Raw genomic sequence first — 24371 nt, forward strand, 5'->3', positions numbered from 1 at the left:
ATGCGTTCATGTACTAAGCTGCCGTTCGAGGTGTTTTGCATAAAGTTTGCCCACTATAGAAAGTAGACTAATTGGGCCAAATTTTTCAGGAAGGTTTGGATTACCTTTTTTAAAAATTGGGATGATGATTGAATTGAGCCATGAATCTGGAATTATTCCAAAGTGATCTATAAGAGTAAACAGGTTGGCAAGGGGGAGGGACTACCAGGAAGAGAACTTTTTCAGGATCTCAGCAGGAAGGCCATCTGGTCCAGGGGATTTACATACTTTTAATTCATCAATTAACTCTAAGATTTCATTGGAACTCACTGAAGGCCAGTTGGGGATACTAGATGGTAATGTATCTGAGTTTTTAGTTAGGGCTGTGGATAGAACATTAAAGATAGCACAATATTTGGGTAGTCCAGATTTGGGGTGAGATATTAGAAGAAGGGCAATCCGACTTAAAGCCAAACCGACCAGCAATTGAATTCCAAAAAGTTTTGGAGTTATTAGATTTTAGGGCTAATAACAGGTGTTCCCATTTATTTTTTAAAAATGCCTTTTTTTGGTCTCAGTAATAACTTGAAAAGACTTTTTCTGTGCCAAATAATTTTTCAACAAGTCTGAGTCATTAGAGATGTGGGATTCTCTAAATAGAGACCTTAATCTTTTTTTCTCCTTATGACACTCTGGGTCAAACCAAGATGAAGGTCTAGAACAGGAGGAGGAAACAGGCTTAGCCAAGGGGCCAAACAAATCAATCAACTGTGTGTACACCAAAATGGCCTCCTCATATGAGCCAGCTTTGTTCTGAATCTTGAAAAAGGTTCTGTATCTAGAGCCAGAAGATTCTCCTCAATTTGGGGGGACCATCTAATTCTTTTTAATATAATCCCAGAGTCCTGGTCAATTTGACTGAGGCCACTGGCAAGGTGAACTTCTTGATGATATAATACTAATTCTAGTGGAAGGTGGTAGTGACCATTCATTTTTGTCCCTTCTCAGGGTTTTGAGACAACTCAAGACAGTTTTTTTGCACTCTCTGCACTCATCAAACCAAGCACTTCCCCTTAGGAGTTGGGTTTTGGTGTTTCTTATGCAGGAACAAAGGCTTTAGACTGTTTATGATTTCCATATAATAATTTATCGGTTTACAGCCTAAAATTAGATTTTCTCTTGCATACAGCACAGATTTATCACTAACCAGAAATTGGCCAATTACAGTTTGAAGTTGGTCTGACCATTTGGGTTTTCTATGCCCTATCATAATTTGAACCCCAGCATTGGGGAGGGGGAGAAATAAATCATTCCTGCAGCAGATTGAAAGCCTTAGAGCAGGGGTAGTCAACCTGTGGTCCTCCAGATGCTCATGGACTACAATTCCCATGAGCCCCTGCCAGCAAATACTGGCAGGGGCTCATGGGAATTGTAGTCCATGGACATCTGGAGGACCACAGGTTGACTACCCCTGCCTTAGAGGGTTGTGATCACAAAAGGGGGTTTCCAGCACTTCAAACTGGAGCATACTGGGTAGTAAATCCATTGATACAGCAATATAATCTATTGTGCTGGCATGTTTAGCAGATAAATAGGTGAACATCCCCCCTGATGAATTAAATTGTGTACCATGTAGGACATGTAAATTAATTACAGAAGTTCCATGAATTTTTTCCCTAGTTTGTTAATCACCTGGTCCCTAGGGAGACACTCCTCAGAGACCCAGTCAGCTACCTGCCCATTAGTCCCCATTTGCTGAAAAAACGATTTGGACCAATTCTTGCATTAAAGTCCCCTCCTACAACAAGAGGAACTCTTGGGAATTTGATTGCTAGTCTTTCAAATACAGAAAATAAATTATCCCAGAATCAGCCATCATCATGAGCCAAGGCTAGTTTTTTTTTTTTTTTTGGGGGGGGGGGGGATATAGACATTAATACACAACAAAGAGCCAAAACATTTACTCCTCAATAACACCATCACATAGTCTGAACAGCCTTCTAAGACCCATTCGGCTTGGATTGATAAATCTGTTCTGATGCATATTGCTAAGCTACCACTGCCCCTTCCTTTCACCTGTCTTTTGATAGCTGCACTACTTAAGGTTCTATACCCATCAATTGTTGGTGGTGCTGTTTCCTGTGCTCAGGTTTCTTGGATCAAAACAATGTCAGCACTACGGAGCAGTTTTCTAAACCCTGGATCATATAACGTATCCCACCAACCCCCAACATTGCAGGAAAGGAACTTTAATTGTCAGTCTTCCACAGTTATATTTTCAAGGGCACCCTCTGTGTCCATATAAACACATCCATTGAACTGCCTGGATTTTGTGCCCTTGGTTACCCCTTCTTCCTTGACTTGCTGTCCCTTTCCAAGGTCCATTAAGGCCTCAGGGCAATGGGATGTTGATGAATCTAGTGATGTTAGAGCCTGAGGTTCTTTCAGTCGATCTAGTTCAGGGGTAGTCAAACTGCGGCCCTCCAGATGTCCATGGACTACAATTCCCAGGAGCCCTTGCCAGCATTCGCTGGCGAATGCTGGCAAGGGCTCCTGGGAATTGTAGTCCATGGACATCTGGAGGGCCGCAGTTTGATTACCCCTGATCTAGTTGATCTGAGGATGTTGATGTCAATTCTCTAGTTGTCTGAAGGGTTTCCACGAAGTCCAGTCTTTCACGAAGTCCAGTCTGTCAATAATTGTTTGCTGGATCGGAGACAAATTCCTAAAGGAAGATAAAAGTTCTTTTTCGAAGGAGTTTTATAAAAACTCATGAGTTGTTATATCCTGAGCACACAGACTTTGTTTATCTCTCTTCTTTGGTCTTTGTTGTGAATATTGAACCTGTGTTGTCATAACTTCTGCATCGTCCCAGCTTATCAAATCCTCGTTAGGGGCTTCTGTCTGTATTGTCACCATTCTTTCCCCCAGTTTAGATCCCTGCTTGGCAATGTTAGATAGCTGTTTTTTATTTTGATGTACTTGATACAGAGGTCTAATAATTGTGTTTGTAAACACTCGTGTAGAGAATACTCCTCTTGTTTGCAATTTCTTTTTCATCCTTTGAATTTTTGTTGGGATCCTGGCAGAGGCAAAGGAAAGCAGAATCCTTTGGGTCTGGGTTGGTTGATGGAGGGTTTCCATTGTGGTCAGATCCACCAAAGATTGGTTGATCATAAGTAGTTTACTCAGATGTTTTTTCACCATACAATGACCACACCACATTCTTATGTGACCCTGGTTGTTGCAAAAAATCAAACCAATTTCCCTTGTCTGCAGAAGCAAGTGTTGAACATTTCCCTAAGAACTTAAAGGTGGGCTCTGCACTTGCCTGTCTGCCGATGTATGTTCCTCCATGGATAGAGAGACAGTCATTGGTTCAGGGGTCTGGGTGCTGATTGTTTCCATTGTTCCTTTGTGTTTTAACTGATAGCTGCGAGACTTCGCATGTCAGAGGAAGATACAGCCCACAGTTCTTGCCATCAATTTAAACATCTCGTTCTCTTCAACTTCTTGCTCAGAGTGGAGGTAAGGTGCCTCCGATTGCTCCTCTTCCAGATTTAAAGGCATATCCTCCCCCATTATCCCCTCTGCTATGATGGCTAAGGGGGTAAACCGGTTGCATGTCTCAATAGCATAAACTTCCTTTTTAGAGCACATGGTTGTACAAAAAAGTCGATGATTTTCATTTGCTTACAGATGGATTGAGACACTGGTTCTTCTGGATCTCTTGAACTATTTGCCATTGGTACATTATTTCTTGTTAGGTTTACCATAGTGTAATTGGTTAAAAGGTTTAATGCTTGCAATAGTTTAAGTTTGACTCAATGCACTCTTTTCTCAGTCTTTAAAGAGAGCAACTCCAGCATTTAAATTGGTTGTAACTATAAATTATCTCATCATGAGGGATCTTCCCTGCATAGTGAGGTCTAAGTTAAAAGTAATAAAACATGAAATACCACAGCACTTCTTAACCAGATGAGATCATTCCAAACTTCCCAGGCTTTTTTGGCAGTTAGGATAGTCAAATAAAATAACCCAATACTTTAAAACGAGAAAAGAGAGAAGGCAGACTTATCTTCGTGACTCAGCGTCCATCAGTTAAGCTCTTCTACGTGGGTAATTGATTAACCCCGTGGCGAGCCCAAGGTCACCCCGCTGGCTGCATGGGGGGGAGCGCAGAATCGGATCTGGCTTGCTAGATTAGAAGTCCGCACTCCTAACCACGACACCAAACTGGCTCTCTTAAATTTTTGAGCGCCACCCTTTATGAGTCTTGATACTTTAAAAAATTAATCTCATTCCTGATTTGCGACGGACTTTAGAGACAATTTAGAGATATTCTTGTTGACAAGTTGGTAAAATGCGGTATGGATCCTTATTCTGTCAGGGGGATCAATAACTGGTTGACAAATCGTACCCAGAGGGTACTTGTTAATGGTTCAGCATCCACTTGGAGAAGAGTGCCAAGTGGAGTTCCCCAGGGATCTGTCCTGGGGCCTGTGTTGTTCAACATATTTATAAATGAGGGATTAGAGGGGATACTTATTACATTTGCAGACGATACTAAACTGGGAGGGGTAGCAAACACAACTGAAGACAGCAACAGAATACAGGACAATCTTGATAGGCTCAAGAAGTGGGCTAGACTGAATAAAATGACATTCAATAGGGACAAATGTACTGCATGATTCTTTGATTCTATGATATCCCTTGACAGAGGGCAGGTGTGAAGGCACTTTCCTGCAGCTGTCATTTGGGCGAGCCGAGAGGGAGGCAACCTTGAAAGTGAGAGGCTGGAGAGGAGCTGATGCCTCTCTTTGAAATGCATAGCTGAGGGGAGGGGAGGGGGAAGTGCTCCTGGGCTGGAGGGTGATGCCAGAGCAGGGCAGGAGCTGCCGGGAGGACTGGGAAATTAGCAGCCCATGAAGAGGGTGTGTGGGGCAGGAGCCAGGGGTTCATGACACTTGGGAAGTGGTAGAGGCTACTGCGCTCTGTCTTGAGTGCATGACTGTCCAATGCTCTTTGACATATCACAGCTTTCTCCACCAGATGACTGTTTTTCTTTGCCATTTTCCTGCATGTATTTTAGTTGAGACACTTGTAGAAAGATCCCTGTTTCTTTATAAGTCCCTTCTGGTAAATGTCAGTATGGAACACTAGACATATCCCTTTGTCTCCTACTCTGAGAATTTCATACCTTTGTCCTTCCCTAAATAAGCTTGTTAATCACTGAACCCAGAAGCTCTGGTGATGAAAACAGGGTTGCTCATACCTGTAAATGTTGTTCATTGTATAGTAGGTTTCTTCTGTGTAGTAGGGATGGGGAGGAATCAGTTCATGAGTCACAATTCAGGCTGAACTTGAGCCAGTCTGGGGCTCAGGAATCGATGTTGGGGGAAGACATGCTCCATGAACCTTTACCAAACTTTGGCTGCTTTGGTTCAGCTCTTTGGGGCCGTTTGGTCTCTCTCTGCTGGGTCAGCTGTTTTGGGCTCCCTCATGCAGCCTGAGGGAGCCCGAGACAACTGGGCCGCTGGAAAAAAGGGGTTGAAATGCCCCCTGGAGGCACTTCACCCCCTAATTTAGCATTCTGGTTTTGCTCTCCCCCTTGAAGCTCCTGGGAACAAAAGGGAAGGGGTAAATGGCTGGCAGCTGTGTGGCTTGCCGTGGCTGGGAGAAAGGGAGAAGGAAAGCCTCTTCCTGGGTTAGTCCATCTTTCTCTTGGCCATGGCTCACAAAAATGAATGAATGACTGAATGAATGAATGACTGAATGAATGAATAGGGAAGGGAAGCCCCTTACAGGTGATCCCTTTCCTGGGTGGCCCCCCTTTCTCCTGGCCACAGATCCACAGCCAGGAGAAAGGAGAAAGGGAAACACCTCCCTGGGATATCCCCCGCTTTTCTCCAAGCTGCGGCAAGCTGTGGGAAGGAGAAAGGGGGGCCCAAACTTGCTAGACCTGTTCTGTCTGCGTGAGGCTGGTTTGTATCGGGGTTCAATCCACAGACCCCAAACTGAACTGCCTTTTTTCAGTGTTTGCCCATTCCTACTAGACATACATTCTCCTGCCCCACTGTGAACTCTGGAACCTTAGTTTCAGAGGGTCTCTGGCAGCAGCAAGGAGAGAACTGAGGGAGGACCAGCCCTCCTGGTCACGTAATTGGTTTGCCAATATTTGGTTGGAATATTCCTAGAGATTTGGGGGTGAAGCCTGGGGAGGGCAGGGTTTAGGGAGGGTTGGGACCCCAAGGGGGATATAATGTCATAGAATTCACCCTTCAAAGCAGTCGTTTTCTTCAGAGGAACAGTCCCAAGATGTGCCTGCACAGAAGACGAGTAGATGAACAGCAATTACAGGTAAGTGCCATCCTGTTTTCCATCAGTTAAGATAGCATTGAATTATTTAATTTGTGCCCCCCCTTTTGGATCCCCAACATCCTATAAGAGAGACCACATGTAGCAAAGGTATGATTTGCTGATAGGTCAAGCACATTTTCTGAAATGGTCAGTGGATCTGATATACTGAGAAGACTGAGGGCACAAATTGTATTCAGATCTGTATATTTTAAAGAAAATGTAAGTACCTCATCAAAGGCTTTTTATTAAGCATTCATACCATGAGTAAAGATTCAGAGAGCAGCTAATAGAAATAAAGTGCAATTTTTCTCAGTGGAAAGGGGTCCTTCAGACAAAATACACATTGCAAAATCTCCATTACTCTGTTAAAATGTCACTTGGGATCTTTTATGTTCTTGAGTAAATATTATTCCAGAGGGATCAGTGTAAAAGGACTCAGGTTCCTGATGGGGATGGGTCTGTTTTCTTTTCTTTTCTACTCATGTAGCCATAACCTGACAGGTGCTGAACTAACAGCACTAGCAATTGAAGTCCTCTATTTTTCCACAGGACTGGTATAGCATGGGCGGCGGCAGCCATGCAAGCTTCCCCACACTGCCATGCCAATGTGTCTCAACCCTCTTCTGAAGAGAGCACTTCTGGAGGTGAGTGGGAAGGTCAGTCTCTATGTCTGTCCAGTCATTGGCCTGGGTGCCCAATGGGCTTTGTCTTCTAGGGACAACAGTCTGCTATTGAGTTGGTTCAGACCACCTTGTGTATTGTGTATTGTGCCTTATGGTCGTTTTGCCTGAAAGTGGGTTTTACCTTTTGTTGCTAGGTTGCCACTGTTGAGGCAGGAAAAAAGGTGACTGGCAATTGAAGGGTGAGTTGGGCAGTAGTTGTTTCCTCTTGTTGTTTCTTAGGGTCCATTTGCAGGGCTGAAGTTTCAGTGTCTTCCTAGGCGACATGTGTTGCATCCTGCAGGTAGAGTTTCTATGTGTGCTGTGTAGCCAAGAGGTCCTATGATTGTCTGGCAACCAAAAGTTCAAGCTCTTTAGCGTTTTCCAGTGACCACCATGAGGGGGCGAGTTAGAATTGCAACCATCTCAGCTGCGACTGAGTGGATTGAAATTTTAGATATTAGTATTTAGAGGGATGGAGTCACTGAATCAGTCGGTGCAAACTTAAATGGACTCCGGGGAATGGTAGAGGACAGGAAGGCCTGGAGGATCATTGTCCATGGGGTCGCGATGGGTCGGACACGACTTCGCACATAACAACAACATTTAGAGGGATTGCCTAATCTGTCTACATAACTGTTGTATCTACTTGGCCACATATTTTATATTATTACTTGTAGTAAAGCCTGTTGCGTTTTGTAATGCAATGGGCACTAATTCATGGTTTGATTAGATCCAAATGGGTGGCCATGTTGGCCTGAAGTAGCACAATAAAATGAGAGTCCAGGAGCACCTTTAAGACCAACAAAGATTTATTCAAGGTGTGAACTTTTGAATGCGAGCACTCAAAAGCTCATGCCTTGAATAAATCTTTGTCGGTCTTAAAGGTGCTCCTGGACTCTGATTTTATCATGGTTTGGTGTGGGAAGCTGAAATGAAATAGGAGGACCAGACACAAAATTAATAGGGCACTGGGATACCAGTATGGTTTCGCAAACGTTACAGTATAATAAACAGACTTCTAAGGAGTCTTCAAACTTCAGTTGGTTCTTTAACGTCCAGAATATACAACAGATCCCTACACATTTTCCTGTGTGGTTTTTTCAAGGGACATCAATTCCTAGAAAACATATAAAGGTACAATTACTGATTGTTCAAAAAGTAATCAATAAATTGTTCAAAAATAATTAATAAATGCATATCAAAGATACAATTGAATGTCCTTAATACATAATGTTTTCAACAGGAAACTTCAGTATAGAGAAACAATCTCTTCACAGTCTAAATTTCTTTTTCAAACCTTTTGAACACATAGGGCTTTTCTGCATGCCATATAGTGAAATGCTTACCTGGTGAAGATGCTACATTTTTGGCATTTCGCATGACATTGCCAACCTCCAGCATCCAAGCAGCAAACCACTATCTATATCCTCCATTTTAAAGCACTTGCTGGGGAATCGCATAAGGTGCATTCCCCAACCTAAAAAACGTAAGCTACAGGAGAGCAACCAGCAGGCCACACGCTAAAAATATGTATGGAGGCGAAGAAGCATTCTTTCCACCTCCAATGTCCCGCCCTTGCCTTTGCCCTCACCTCCCTCTCCCTTCTCCCAGGGACGTTTTTTTTTTTAAGCAACCTGCCTGGAGCAACGAATAGGTGTTCAAGCATGCAGGCAAAGCAAAAAATAATTCTTTCCCAAGTTGTCACACAAAGCATGCTTCTTTAAAGCTTTCTCCCCCCATCAGGAATGATTCTCCCCCCCCCCAATCAAAGGACTCAAATCACTAAGGGCCTGATCCGGCTGCCTGGGCTTCAGCACTCATGAAAATCTACAGCACCAGACACTATAATGGGAATTTCGGCATTCCTGCCTTTCCCAGGGCCTGTGGGGGGTGGTGATTTGAGGTAGAGCCTCCAAACATTCAGGGTAGCTGTGGGAGGCTTTTCCCTGACTCCCCTCCAAATTCCATAATGATTGGTCCAAGGGGTCCACTTCTAGTGCCCCCATTCCTACATTATATCCTATGGAGAGTCCGTCCCATAAGCACAAAAGGAATGACGTGGACCCCTTGGACCAATGATCCTGAAATTTGGAGGGGAGTCAGGGAAGAGCCTCCTGGAGTGACCCTGAAAGTTTGGAGGCTCTACATCAAACTTCCCCCCCACCAGGCCTTGGGAAAGGTGGGAATGCTGAAATTCCCATTATAGAATATTATTGTTGTTGTTGTTGTTGTTATTATTATTATTATTAGATTTATTTCCCGCCTCTCCCGATAGGCTCGAGGTGGGTCACAACAACCAATCCCATTAAAATTCCCATTAAAACATCAATCTACTAACATGGCGGCTAAAAATCCCATCCCTCCCCCAATTATTAAGAGGTGAAGAGGAAAGGATAAGGGAGTAGCGTACACTCCAACTCCTAGGGGGGGAGCGATGTCCCTGATTTGCTGACCCCAGCCTCAACTATAGACCTGGTGGAAGAGCTCCGTTTTACAGGCCCTGCGGAAAGCTGACAAATCCCGCAGGGCCCGCAGATCACCCGGGAGCTCATTCCACCAGGTAGGGGCCAGGACTGAAAAAGCCCTAGCCCTGGTCGAGGCTAGGCGCGCTTCCTTCGGGCCGGGGACGACCAACAGGTTCTCACCCGCAGAGCGTAAGGCCCTGCGGGGGGCATAGGGGCATATGGAGGAAAGGGATTGACTGCCTGGATTTGATTGACAGGCGGAATACTCACCTTTAGCCTACACTATCAAAAACATTGTTTCTAAATATTGGAATGTGGTCAGTGATTTTATAGGCATTGAAACCTTGGGGTTGCCTTTAAATGTACTAAGAATATTAAAAAATTACTTGTTAGAACAGACCACTATAAAGTTGTAAAACAGTCCCACTTGCCATGGGGGCACTTTAAATGTTGTTTGTACTCCTTTTGCAACAGCTTCATTGAAGGCTCTGAGATCTATCTCTCTACCTATAATATTACCTTAAAACATAACAGTTTTTCCAGTTGTGCCAGTTCTTGTGTCTTATATTTAATTTTATGCCCTTGTTCCTTGATCTACATTGGCAAAAATACTTGTGCCATAAGAACACACCTGAGTGAGCATAAATCCTGAATTAAAAATGGTATTCTGTTTGCTCGAATTGTTGAACTTTGTCTAATTAAAAATCATAAATGGGAACAATTGCATTTCTATTTCTTCAAAGGTTTTGAAAAAGAAAGCTTTAAGAGACTAGATGTTAATCATTTATCGGAACAGGAGGAAATTCGTGCCATTTTTAAAATTGGTACTATGGAACCTAAGGGGTTGAACAACCTGTTGGATTCCTGCTGCTTTTTGTAACTGCTGACTCATCTCTGCTTTACATTATCTCACAGCTGTTGCTCGTTACACATGGTATTTAACATTCCTCCCAACCAGATTCAGGTGCGTCTGGAACGCCTTAAGCTAGGAGTAGCAGTTGTTATAACAGTCTTGAAAGTTTGGATTTAAAAACAACTTGGGTTTAAAAATAAATTAGGACTTTTTGGTCCTTCTTGTTTAACTCTGTTTATTTAATTAATTTTACAGTGGTTGACTGTATGGTATACAAGTTTATATACTTGGGCAGACAAAACTCAAGGTCAGACAAAACTCACAATCAGGCTTCTATAGAAAGAAAGCTTTAATTTCTGAATTAAAGATCTGAATACTTAAACATCTGAAGTCAAGACTGTTCGATATCAGGGAGGCAAGCAGTTATCAATACAATTCTCCTGCCGAAACCAGACCCGTTCCTAAGGGGAGGGTGTCGTCTCCCACCCAGGTACCATCCCAGGATTCCTGCCAAAGTGTCTAAATTAGCACGACGTAGGGCAGGGGGTTGGGCTAGATGGCCTGTATGGCCCCTTCCAACTCTATGATTCTATGACTCTATGACCTTGGTCAGCCCGGCGCCCCAGGCTGCAGATAAGATGTTTACAGGGACACTGGTAACAATGTATCACAGCAGGGAGAACATGCAGTGTGAAAGCGGAGGGATCAAAGGAAGGGGGGGATCAAAGAGATACTACAGAGCCATAAGCATTTTGGTTACATGGGAAAGGCAGCAAGAGCACAGCACACAAAGATGGAGTCTCTCAGGTTCGGTGGAATCGAACATGGCAGACAGCAGGGGACTGATCCTGACATTCCTCCGGTCCAAAAACACCTTCTGCCCTCACCCCCCATCTATGGGTCGCGGACAGTGGGGGAACTCCCGATGAAAATCCCGTAACAACTTTGGAGCCCAGACATCATGAGCCTCCACCCATTCTCTGTCCCCCATGGGAAATTCTTTCCAGTCCACTAAGTACTGAAGTTTCCCTTTGTGCCAGCGAGAGTCCAAAATCTTATTAACTTCGTAGTGCGTGGCCTTGTCCACGTAGGCAGGGATCGGGCAGCCGTAGCCGGGTGCCAGTCAGCTGGGGACGGGGCACGTTTCAGCAATCTGGAATGAAAAACGGGGTACACATGTCTATCTTAGGTAGGGACAGTTCAACAGTCACCGCATTAATCAGTATTTTCACAGGGACAGGCCCCACAAATTTCGGCCCGTTTCCGTGAAGGCTGCTGGCACCGCAGGTTCTTTGTGGAAAGATAAGCCAGATCCCCAACCGCCCAGACCGGGGCATCTGCCCGCTTTTTTTCAGCCTGAACCTTATACACATGCTTGGCCTCTTCCAGGCACTTCACGATGTCTGGCCAGGCCCTTGAGATCTCACTAGCCCATTTCTGAACGTCCGGGGCATCAGGGGAAGAGATCTCCCAAGTGGGAACTGCTGTCAAATCGGCCCCATGGACCACCTTAAATGGAGACACCCCTGTGGAGGCATGGACCCCATTGTTGTAGGCAAACTCTCCTAGGGGGAGGAGGGAGACCCAGTCCATCTGCTGATGGTTAATAAAGCATCGCAGATACTGCTCCAGGGTCTGGTTCACCCGTTTGGTCTGACCATTTGTCTCTGGGTGATAGCCAGATGTGAGAGCTTGCTCCACCCCCAAAAGTCTCAAAAGCTCCCGCCAGAATTTGGCAAAGAACTGGGGGCCCCGATCCGTCAGGACCCTCCCCGGGATCCCGTGTAAGCGATATACGTGTTCAATGAATAAGGGAGCCAACTTCGGTGCAGATGGCAGTCCCGAGCGCGGGATGAAGTGGGCTTGCTTGGAAAAAGCATCCACCACCACCCAGACCACTGTTTTCCCATGACTGGGCAGAAGGTCAGTGATAAAGTCCATTGTAATCTTCCACGGGCCCGAGGGTGTGGGCAAGGGTTGTAACAGCCCCTTCCATTTCCCCCCCAAAGGTTTAGAAGTAAGGCACACGGGACAACCCTGAATGTAGAGCTCCACATCCTTCCTCAAAGTGGGCCACCAATAATGTCTGCGTACCAGATGCAGTGTTTCCACAAAACCAAAATGCCCCGTGGACTTAGAATCGTGGCACAGTTTTAAAATAAGTTGAAGGACTGCAATCTGGGAATTGGTTAGAGAACCGCATTCAAAGAGTTGTTGTCAGTGGTGTTTCATCAGACTGGAGGGAGGTGAGTAGCGGGGTACCTCAGGGCTCAGTGCTTGGCCCGGTACTTTTTAACATATTTATTAATGATCTAGATGAGGGGGTGGAGGGACTACTCATCAAGTTTGCAGATGACACCAAATTGGGAGGACTGGCAAATACTCCAGAAGATAGAGACAGCATTCAACGAGATCTGAACACAATGGAAAAATGGGCAAATGAGAACAAGATGCAATTTAATAAAGATAAGTGTAAAGTTCTGCATCTGGGTCAGAAAAATGAAAAGCATGCCTACTGGATGGGGGATACGCTTCTAGGTAGCACTGTGTGTGAACGAGACCTTGGGGTACTTGTGGATTGTAAACTAAACATGAGCAGGCAGTGTGATGCAGCGGTAAAAAAGGCAAATGCCATTTTTGGCTGTATCAACAGGGGCATCACATCAAAATCACAAGATGTCATAGTCCCATTGTATACGGCACTGGTCAGACCACACCTGGAGTACTGTGTGCAGTTCTGGAGGCCTCACTTCAAGAAGGACGTAGATAAAATTGAAAGGGTACAGAGGAGAGCGACGAAGATGATCTGGGGCCAAGGGACCAAGCCCTATGAAGATAGGTTGAGGGACTTGGGAATGTTCAGCCTGGAGAAAAGGAGGTTGAGAGGGGACATGATAGCCCTCTTTAAGTATTTGAAAGGTTGTCACTTGGAGGAGGGCAGGATGCTGTTTCTGCTGGCTGCAGAGGAGAGGACACGCAGTAATGGGTTTAAACTTCAAGTACAACAATATAGGCTAGATATCAGGAAAAAGTTTTTCACAGTCAGAGTAGTTCAGCAGTGGAATAGGCTGCCTAAGGAGATGGTGAGCGCCCCCTCACTGGAAGTCTTCAAGCAAAGGTTGGATACACACTTTTCTTGGATGCTTTGGGCTAATCCTGCGTTGAGCAGGGGGTTGGACTAGATGGCCTGTATGGGCCCTTCCAACTCTATGATTCTATGATTCTATGATTCTTCTAAGAGGATGCTGAACCATTAACAAGTACCTTTTGGGTACAATCTGTCAACCAGTTATCTATCCACTTAACAGAATTAGGTTCCATACTGCATTTTACCAGTTTCTCAACAAGAATATCACGAGGATTCTTGTAAAAAGCTTTACTGAAATCCGGTTAACATAGTTACTTTCTCAAAAAAAGAGATAAGGTTGGTCTGACATGACTTGTTCTTGTGAAACCCATGCTGGGAACAGCCTTAGAGGCTGCGCTCCTTTCTCTAAAACCAGATACAGCGGATGAGGGTTCCTCAGGGTGCGGTCCTCTATCCCACTTCATTTAACATTTTTATGAGCCCTCTGGCCCAGCTGGTCCAGAATTATGGGATGAGTTGACACCAATCTGTTGATGACACTCAGCTCTATCTCCTAATGGATGGCTGCCCGGACGCCTCCCCCATACATTCACCAGATGTTTGGAAGACATAGCTGGATAGAGCAGAGTCACGTGAAACTCAACCCCTCCAAGATGGAGGTTGCTGGGCAGAAATGTGGAAGATCAGGAACCGTGCCTACCTACCTTGGCTGGGGTGCAGCTTAACTTCACACATTCTGCCAGGAAAGTGGGTTTATCTTGGATACCACCCATTCTATATAGGCCCAGGTCATGGGAGTAGAGCGCTTCGCATTTTCCCATCTGCATCAGGTGAATCTACTAGCATTCTATCTGTCCCTGGACTGCTTGGCCATTCATCCATACAACAGTCACCTCCGGACTAGTTTTATGTAACTGACTCTATGTGAGTCTACCGTTGACCTTGACATGGAAATTGCAGCTGGTGGCAAATGCAGGTGCTAGGGTCATAGAATCATAGAATCATATCATAGAATCATAGAGTTGGAAGGGGCCATACAGGCCATCTAGTCCAACCCCCTGCTCAACGCAAGATTAGCCCTAAGCATCCTAAAGCATCCAAAAAAAGTGTGTATCCAACCTTTGCTTGAAGACTTCCAGTGAAGGGGCGCTCACCACCTCCTTAGGCAGCCTATTCCACTGCTGAACTACTCTGACTGTGAAAAACTTTTTCCTGATATCTAGCCTATATCGTTGTACTTGAAGTTTAAACCCATTACTGCGTGTCCTCTCCTCTGCAGCCAGCAGAAACAGCATCCTGCCCTCCTCCAAGTGACAACCTTTCAAATACTTAAAAAGGGCTATCATGTCCCCTCTCAACCTCCTTTTCTCCAGGCCGAACATTCCCAAGTCCCTCAACCTATCTTCATAGGGCTTGGTCCCTTGTCCCCAGATCATCTTCGTCGCTCTCCTCTGTACCCTTTCAATTTTATCGATGTCCTTCTTGAAGTGAGGCCTCCAGAACTGTACACAGCACCCCAGGTGCGGTCTGACCAGAGCCGTATACAATGGGACTATGACATCTTGTGTTTTTGATGTGATGCCTCTGTTGATACAGCCCAAAATGGCATTTGCCTTTTTTACCGCTGCATCACACTGCCTGCTCATGTTTAGTTTACAATCCACAAGTACCCCAAGGTCTCGTTCACACACAGTGCCACCTAGAAGCGTATCCCCCATCCAGTAGGCATGCTTTTCATTTTTCTGACCCAGATGCAGAACTTTACACTTATCTTTATTAAATTGCATCTTGTTCTCATTTGCCCATTTTTCCATTGTGTTCAGATCTCGTTGAACTCTGTCTCTATCTTCCGGAGTATTTGCCAGTCCTCCCAATTTGGTGTCATCTGCAAACTTGATGAGTAGTCCCTCCACCCCCTCATCTAGATCATTAATAAATATGTTAAAAAGTACCGGGCCGAGCACCGAACCCTGAGGTACCCCGCTACTCACCTATCTCCAGTCTGATGAAACACCATTGACAACAACTCTTTGAGTGCGGTTCTCTAACCAATTCCCTATCCACCTAACGATCTGAAAATCCAGATTGCAGTCCTTCAACTTATCCATCAGAACATCATGGGGAACCTTGTCAAAAGCTTTACTAAAATCCAAGCAAATGACATCAACCAAATTTCCCCGATCCAGCAAACCTGTTACTTGGTCAAAAAAGGAAACTAGGTTGGTCTGGCAGGACCTGTTGGAGACAAATCCATGCTGACTTCCTTGGATCACCAAATTGTCCTCCAGATGTTTGCAGATCGTTCCCTTTAATATCTGCTCCATTATCTTCCCCACAACAGAGGTCAGACTCACTGGTCTGTAGTTTCCCGGGTCATCCTTCCTCCCTTTTTTGAAGATCGGAATAACGTTTGCTCTTTTCCAGTCCTCCGGGACATCCCCAGTCCTTAAAGAGGTTCCGAAAATGATGGACAAGGGCTGTGCAAGTTCTCTGGAAAGTTCTTTGAGTACTCTCGGGTGCATTTCATCTGGACCAGGGGATTTGAACTCATCCAGTGCAGCTAAATGCCTCTCGACAACCTCTCTATCCATGTTAACCTGCCACCCAGACACTATCCTTTGGCTACAGCCATCTCTAGATGTGCCTAAACACTTTGACCTGTGGGAAAAAACAGATGTAAAATAGGCACTAAGCCTTTCTGCTTTCTCTGCATCTTTCGTTAGAGTTTGTCCATCCGCACCCAACAGTGGGCCTATTGCCTCCTTTACTTTACGTTTGCTCCTCACATAACTGAAAAATCTTTTCTTGTTACAATGGGCCTCCCTGGCCAATCTTAGCTCACTCTCAGCTTTGGCCTTTCTGATGATTGATCTACAGTGCCTAGTAACCTGTAGGTACTCTTCTTTAGAGCTCTGTCCTTCCCTCCATTTCCTGAACATTTTCCTTTTCTTTCTTAGTTCCTCTTGAAGTTCTCTGTTCATCCAAATAGGCTTCTTAGAGCTCCTGCAGTGTTTTCGTATTTCTGGAATAGTCATTGATTGAGCATGCAATAGCTCTTGTTTGAGTAGCACCCACCCTACACATGCTCCCTTCCCTTCCAGCATTCTCGTCCATGGTATGACACTCATCATGTCTCTGAGTTTATTAAAGTTTGCCCTACGAAAATCCAACATCCGCGTCTGGCTACAAGCTTCCTTGGCTCCCCATCTCAAAAGGAATTCTATGAGGACATGGTCACTTCCCCCTAGGGTCCCCACCTCCTTCACCTCATCCACCAACTCTTGCCTGTTGGTCAGTATTAAGTCCAGTATGGCTGAACCTCTTGTGGGTTCATCTACCATTTGATAAATGAAATTGTCAGCCAGGCAGGTCAGAAACTTGCATGACTGAGGACGCTTCGCAGAGTTAGTTTCCCAGCACACATCTGGGAAATTGAAGTCACCCATGATGACAAGGTCCTGCCGCTTGGATATTGTCTCAAGCTGCTCACAAAGTGCAGCATCCACATCCTCTCGTTGGTCAGGCGGTCGGTAGCAGACACCAACCACCACACTGTTTGTTTTCCCCTCGCTTATTTTCACCCAGATGCTTTCCACTGCAGATATGCTCTCCTTCACTAGCATTTCCTGACAGGTAAGCCCTTTCCTCACATACAGTGCCACTCCTCCACCTCTTCGATCTATTCTGTTTTTTCTGAACAGTTCATATCCATCCACCATTACATTCCAGTCATGAGAATCATTCCACCAAGTTTCTGTGATGCCTACTAGATCATACCTTTCCATCAGCATGAGAAATTCCAGCTCTTCCTTTTTATTGCCCATGCTTCGGGCGTTAGTATAAAGACATCTGAATCCTTTTTCTTTTGGTTCCCTATGAGCTGGCCTTGCCGGTTGGGCTGCCTCCGATAGTTTTCCTTCCATACACTCCCTATGTTGATCGTCTCCTTCCCCTAGTGGCTTTAGTTTAAAGCTCTCCTGATGAATCTCCCCAGGTTCCTGCCAAACACATTCTTCCCCAGTTTCTATAAGTGCAGTCCATCAGGTGCTAGTAGGCCTTCCTCAAGAAAGCCTATCCCATGGTCCCAGAAACCAAATCTCTCCTGCCGGCACCAACTACGCAGCCAGTGATTCACCTCCATTATCTTCCTCTCCCGACGCATTCCTCTTCCCTTGACAGGCAAGATTGAAGAGAATACCACTTGTGCCCCCATTTGCTTGAGCTTCCTCCCCAGATCTTGATAGTCTTTTTTAATAGGAGCGATGGTATTCAGGGACATGTCATTCGTTCCCACATGGACCATCACAAGATGTTCCTCACGGGAACATCTTGAAGGACCCATATCCAGCCTGTGCTGAGGCAGCTGCATTGGTTACTGGATGAGGCCCGGATCAAGTTCAAGATTTTGGTATTAAAGTTTAAGGTCATCCATGGTCTGGGACCCTCATATCTGTGGGACTGCGTGTCTCCTTATGCCACTTGAGGGGCCTTGAAATCTGCAGGTATGAATCTGTTGAAGGTTCCTGGACCAACAGAGGTTTACCGGGCCTTGACCAGGGCCAGGGTTTTTTCGATTCTGGCCCCTACCTGGTGGAATGAGCTCCTGGGAGAGCTGCAGGCCCTCTCAGAGCTTTTGCAGTTCTGCAGGGCTTGAAAAACACTCTTAACCGGGTTTTCAGTTGAGGCCAGGACAAGGAAGATCTGGGCCCCCTATAGGTACATGAAATCTTGGCTGTCACTTAGACATCCCCCCTTATTTATTTTAAGAGGTCTGTTGTGCCAGGGATAGGATGGAGAAGATGCCACTAGGGGGAGAGTTGTTATTGGTTTTTTATGATTTTAACTAGTGGATTTTATTATTATTATTGGATTTTATTGTGGGGAAACTTTTCTGTGAACTGCCATGAGCCATTTTGGGAGTGGCAGTATACAAATTTAAATATAAATAAATACATGCATTCCTGCTAACTGAGCATTTCCCATTGCTGTCCAGAGTCAGCATGAAACTTTCAGGGGTTTTCCTGGGATAGAGAATGTACACGCTTCCCCGTACACCCCACATCAGTTTAAAGCTATGAGTGGCTCACATTCCCATCCCCCAAGGTAGTGTGGGAAGAATGGGTGCGAGATTACATAGAGGCCATTATCTCTTCGAATGATTCTTGGTACAATTTACTGGCACAGGAACTGAGATAATCTCAGAATTAATTTTACAAGGGTTAAGGTTCTGCATCTGACATCGGTTTCAACAGAGCTTAAAAGTTCTTCCCCAATTATGTAGGGATTTTTTTATTGAACTTCACGTGGGCAATAGCTCTCTATAAAAGCACTAACTAGATTGATGATGATGATGTCATCCGTACAGTCGTGTCTGACCCTTGGTGATTCTATAGGAAAGTCTTCACCATGCATCCCTGTCTCTGACTGCTTCTTTTAGTTGGTTCATGGTCATCCCTGTATCGGCTTTATTTATTTATTATATTTATATACCGCCCTTCCTGGAGCGTGTTGACCCAGCAGATCCTTTGTCGACCACGTTTCCTTTAGCTGCTGACGATGCCAAGCATTAATGATTTTTTTTAGTCAGTATGATCGCACGATGTATCCAAAGTAAGTGAGCTTTAGCCATAATATCTTCCTTTCTAATAACATAGTTGGTTTGCTCCTCTCTAAAACTAGCTTGTTGATAATTTTGGCTGTCCATGATAGCATTTGTCTCCAACACCATAATTAGAAAGCATCTATTCTCCTCCTGTCTTCCTTCTTCAGAGTCCAGCTTTTACATCCCTAGGTTGTTAATGGGGAAGACAACGGTGTTGACTAACCAACGCTTTGTATTAAGGCTGATATCCTTACTCTTCCATATTCGGTTCACGCCTAACATTGTGTTCCGGCCCAGTGTTCTTCGCCGTTTAATTTCACAGCTGCATCCACCACTTTGATCATAGAGTCAAGAAAGATGAAATCATCAATACATTCAATGTTCTCATTGTCAATTGTGACTTTGGTGCTACTGCCAGTGGTTGTCATGATCTTGGTCTTTTTGATATTTAGGTATAGTTCCATCTTTTCACTTTCTACTTTTAGTCACTTTATCAGGGTCTTCAGATTATGCTCCGATTCAGCAAAGAGTGTTGTATCATCTACATAGCGAAGATTATTGGTGTTACGACCTCCAATTTTGACTCCGATCATAGATTCTTCCAGACTAAGCTTCCACATAATTACTTCTGCATAAAGCTTAAAAAGAAAAGGTGATAAGATACACCCTTCTCTTACTCCTTGACTGACATTGAATCAATCAGTGTCCCCATATATTGTTCATACTGCAGCCTCCTGGTTGTGTACAGTGAATTGATGTGGTGGGTTAAGTGGAACGACACCCTCAATTCATGTAAGGCATCCCATAGCTTCTTGTGATCAACACAGTCAAACGTTTTAGAATAATCAATAAAGCATAGATAGATGGCCTTTTGATATTCACATGTTTCTTCAAGAATCAAGCGGAAATTTGTAATGTGGTCTCGGGCGACTCAACCAAGTTGAAAACCAGCCTGGACATTGGGTAGCAGAGCATCAATGGTTGGTTTGAAATGGTTCTGGGTGATCTTCAATAAGATTTTACTTGCGTGGGAGATATAGTTTTATATCACCTTTCTTTAATAATGAGATAAAAACTGACCTTTTTTTCAGTCTATTGACCATGTGCCAGTTTCCCAGACTTTTTGGCATAATGTTGTTATTGCTGCTAGTGGAACAGATCTGAGTAGTTCCACTGGAATGTTATCTGTACCAAGAGCCTTATTATTTGGGAGCTGTTTCAGGGTCCAGATCACTGCTTCTTCCAGTATAGGTGGTTCTAATTCATGTTGAGTGTTTTTGGCTGGTGACTGAGGCACCAATTCTTCTGTATATTGTCACCATCGATCCTTGATGTGGGTTTGGTCAGTCAAGTCTTTTCCATTCTTGTCTTTGATGGTCACTTTACAAGCAGTGAAGGTGCTCTGAACTTGTTTCACCTGAGCAAAGAGGCTTCAGGCGTGGCCTCTAGTACACTTCTTCCAGTCGCTTGCATCGTTGCATCCAATATGCTTCCTTATCTTGTCTGGCATGATGTTGAAAATCTGCATTTAGCCTCCTGAATTCAACTCTCTTGCCAGCAGCTTTTGCCGCTCTTCATTTTTCAGCAATTTTGATGGTGTCATATGTTAACCAATTGCATCTTCTTTCTGGCTTGTTATATGGTATATGTTCTCATGCAGCTTCTATGATATTAGACTGAAATTCTTGCCACAATTCCTCAGGTACCTTCTCAGTAGTATTTTTGTTCTTCTCAGTTGTAATTTGTTGTTCACTTCTATGGCATATGTTGGCAGAATATTGGTGATATCAAATTTCTTTGGGGGTCCATTTGATCTGATTACGGTGTATGCCATCTGGAGATGTCCAGGTGTATAAACGGCATTTTGGTTGTGCAAAGAGGGTGTTAGTGAGAAGTTTATCACCAGCTTCATTTCGCTCACTTAGTCCAAACCTACCGCAGATGCCCTGTTCTTGTTGATTTCCAGCTTTAATCAAGTATAGAGGCACTGGGATACCAAGGTGACAAGCACAATATCCAAAATAGAGTCTTGAATCTTCTATTATTTCTTTCTTTATTCTTTATTGTACAAAGCAGTCCCAATGCATTTTGCCCACTGGCTTTGTCAAGGGACATTAAATTTATAGTTTTCAGACAAACTTCAGATTAGTAAATATATGTCTCTTAAACAGAGTATAAGGTTGTTATAATGCCATAAGCTAGGAGTAGCTGCTGTTCTTGATTTCCAACTTTGACATTGAAATTGGCATTGTTTCATGCACTTTCACAGTGAAATCTTTGATTTCATTTTCATCAGCAGCTATGGCTGGTGCATACACTTGTACAAGAGTTGAGTTCATCGGCTTTCTCCAAATCAGCTTTCCTGAAGTCCAGTCTATACGTACGACTACGTAAAGATTTTCTCTTTCCCACAATTGAAAATTCCAAAAGCACATGGTCACTGCTACCAAGTGTGCCCACTACTTCCACCTCATCTACCAGTTCTTCCCTATTGATGATGTTGCCAGCTTGTTGGGGAATTCTTCATGGAAAGCATGTACCAATTTTGGAGCCCGCACATGCTCTGTTCCCACCCGCTCCTTGTCCCCCACTGGGTACACTTTCCAATCCACCAATTATTGTAACTGTCCACAGGAGTCCAAATGCCATTGGGAGTACAAAATCTGTTGAATCTCATAACTGGTGTGTTTATCCACAAAGAATGGAACAGTGGGGTCTATTATCAGGAGACGGCATACACCTCACAAGGGACAGAAAAAGTATTTTTGGGAGAAGCCTTGCACACCTGGAGAAGAGGGCTTTAAATTAGACACAAAGGGGGAGCGAGACGTAAATTCAGAACTTGGTGTGATGGCAAGATCAGAACATGAGAAGATCTCAAATCCACAGGGAATGTTACATAAGCAGGGAACTACTAGCTTACAAGGAAGTTCAAAAAACAAAACCATGAGGCACAGAAAGGATGGACTACGATGTCTCTACACCAATGCACAGAGTATATGAAACAAGCAGGAGGAACTAGTAGTCTTAATAGAGGAAGGGCGCTATGACCTAATAGGAATCACAGAAACTTAGAATCATAGAATCATAGAGTTGGAAGGGGCCATAGAGGCCATCCAGTCCAACCCCCTGCTCAACGCAGGATCAGCCCTAAGCATCCTAAAGCATCCAAGAAAAGTGTGTATCCAACCTTTGCTTGAAGACTGCCAGTGAGGGGGAGCTCACCACCTCCCTAGGCAGCCTATTCCACTGCTGAACTACTCTGACTGTGAAATTTTTTTTCCTGATATCTAGTCTATGTCGTTGTACTTGAAGTTTAAACCCATTACTGTGATTTATTTATTTATTTTTATTTATTTATTTAGATTTTTGAGGGGTAGAATCTATTCAGAAGGGACAGAAAAGAAAAGAAGGGGGGAGGTGTAGCAATATATGTTAGGAATCTTTATACTTTTGAAGAAATACAGGTACCCGAGCATGAAAGTTCAGTTGAGTGTATATGGGTAAATATAAAAGGAGTAGGAAATGAGAGTGGTATTATTGAGGGCGTCTGCTATAGACCACCAAGCTAGTCAGAGGACTTGAATGCGATACTGCAAGACCAAATTACACAATTTTCAAAAAAGGGGGAAACAGTGGTCATGGGTGACTTTAATTACCCAGATATCTGTTGGAAGACCAACTCTGCTAAAAATGCAAATTCCATTAAATTCCTAACTTGTCTTGCCGACAGCTTCATTTCCCAGAAAGTAGAGAGGGTAACCAGGGGCTCTGCTATTTTAGACTTGATTCTCATCAATAGGGAAGAACTGGTAGATGAGGTAGAAGTAGTGGGCACACTTGATAGCAGACCATGTGCTTTTGGAATTTTCAATCATGGGAAAGAGAAAACCTTTACGTAATTGTATGTATAGACTGGACTTCAGGAAAGCTGATTTTCACAGACTTAAAGGTATGTTTTGTAGAGTCCCGTGGTCAGAAAGATTTAAAGAGATCCAAGAGGGCTGGGAGTTTCTTAAAAGTGAAATATTGAAGGCTGAATCACAAACAATTCCCTTGAGAAGAAAAGATGGAAGGAGCCTAAGGAAGCCAAGTTGGCTCCATAAGCAGTTGTCAAAAGATCTGAGGAATAAAAAAGAGTCATTTAGAAAATGGAAGGAAGGCCTTATTACCAAGGATGAGTATATACAAATAACCAATAATTGTAGGGGGAGTGTTAGAAAAGCTAAAGCTTAATAGGAGCTTAGGCTAGCAAGAAATGCTAAACATAGCAAAAAAGGGTTCTTTAGTTATATTTTGAGTAAGAAATATAATAGGGACACCGTAGGACCACAGCTAGAACAAGAAAGTGAAATTATGACAGATGATGAAGAGAGGGCTGAACTGCTTATCTCCTACTTCTCAGTCTTCTCTTGTGAGGGAAAGAGTGATCAATGTGGCAAAAACGTAATACAACACGGGGGATGGGAATGGTGGCCTAGGGTCACTCTTGGAGCAGTCCACTAACACAGCTTCTCTGGAATCGCAGACAGAGGGGAGCATTAGGAGAGAGCGCTTCAAGCCAACCACAACTGGCTTGCGGAGTTCTCCAGGGGGCAATTCTCTCTCCAACTCTAACATCTTTATGCATCCTCTTGCCCAACTGGTATGGAGGTTTGGGCTGGGTTGCCACCAATATGCTGATGACACCCAGCTCTTCCTCCTGATGGATGGCCGCCCTGACTCTCCCCCTGAAACATTAGCCAGCTGCCTGGAAGCAGTGACGAGATGGCTCAAGCAGAGTCGTCTGAAGCTCAATCCTTCAAAGACGGAGGTCCTGTGGCTGGGCAGGAAAGATCCAAGCAAGGAAGTGCACCTACCCAATCTGGATGGAGTGTAGCTAACAGTGGCCTACTCCGTTAGGAACCTGGGAGTGATACTTGATGCCTCCCTGTCAATGGAGGCTCAGATCACAATGGTAGCATGGCTGGCCTTTTACCACCTTTGCCAAGCCAAACTACTAGTGCCCTACTTGGCCCCAGAACACCTAGCCACAGTGATCCATGCAATGGTCACCTCTGAGCTGGACTTCTGTAACTCGCTCTATGCTGGCCTGCCCTTATCCTTGATCAGGAAACTGCAATTGGTCAAGAACACGGCTGCCAAGGTCCTCACAGCAACACCTCGGAGGTCCCAAATCCAGCCCATCCTCCAGCAGCTGCTCTGGCTCCCAGTTGAATTCCGGATCAGGCTTAAGGTTTTGATGATCACCTTTAAGGCCTTACCCGGTCTGAGCCCAGTATACCTGAGGGATTGCCTATGTTTCTACACCCTTCAAAGAGCCTTGTGCTCTACTACCTCCCACCTCCTGGTGGTCCCTGGC

General features: G+C 44.4%; 1 protein-coding gene across 7 annotated transcripts in view; it reads left to right on the forward strand.

The window, feature by feature from the left end:
- Positions 1 to 24371, forward strand: part of PPP2R2C (protein phosphatase 2 regulatory subunit Bgamma) — a 208899-nt gene that overhangs the window by 10757 nt on the left and 173771 nt on the right. Inside the window, exons 2-4 of one of the 7 annotated variants that reach the window (XM_077301538.1) lie at positions 3413 to 3507; positions 6283 to 6339; positions 6889 to 6995. The exons of 1 other annotated variant lie outside the window; for it this stretch is intronic. In XM_077301538.1, coding sequence (XP_077157653.1) covers positions 6323 to 6339; positions 6889 to 6995 — 124 coding nt within the window. In that variant the 5' untranslated portion in view covers positions 3413 to 3507; positions 6283 to 6322. The remainder of the gene's footprint in view (positions 1 to 3412; positions 3508 to 6282; positions 6340 to 6888; positions 6996 to 24371) is intronic. 5 more of the 7 variants (XM_077301539.1, XM_077301541.1, XM_077301544.1 and 2 more) reach the window with 5 other exon arrangements.

The sequence above is a fragment of the Paroedura picta genome, chromosome 10 (assembly GCF_049243985.1).
Source record: "Paroedura picta isolate Pp20150507F chromosome 10, Ppicta_v3.0, whole genome shotgun sequence".
Lineage (NCBI taxonomy): Eukaryota > Metazoa > Chordata > Lepidosauria > Squamata > Gekkonidae > Paroedura > Paroedura picta.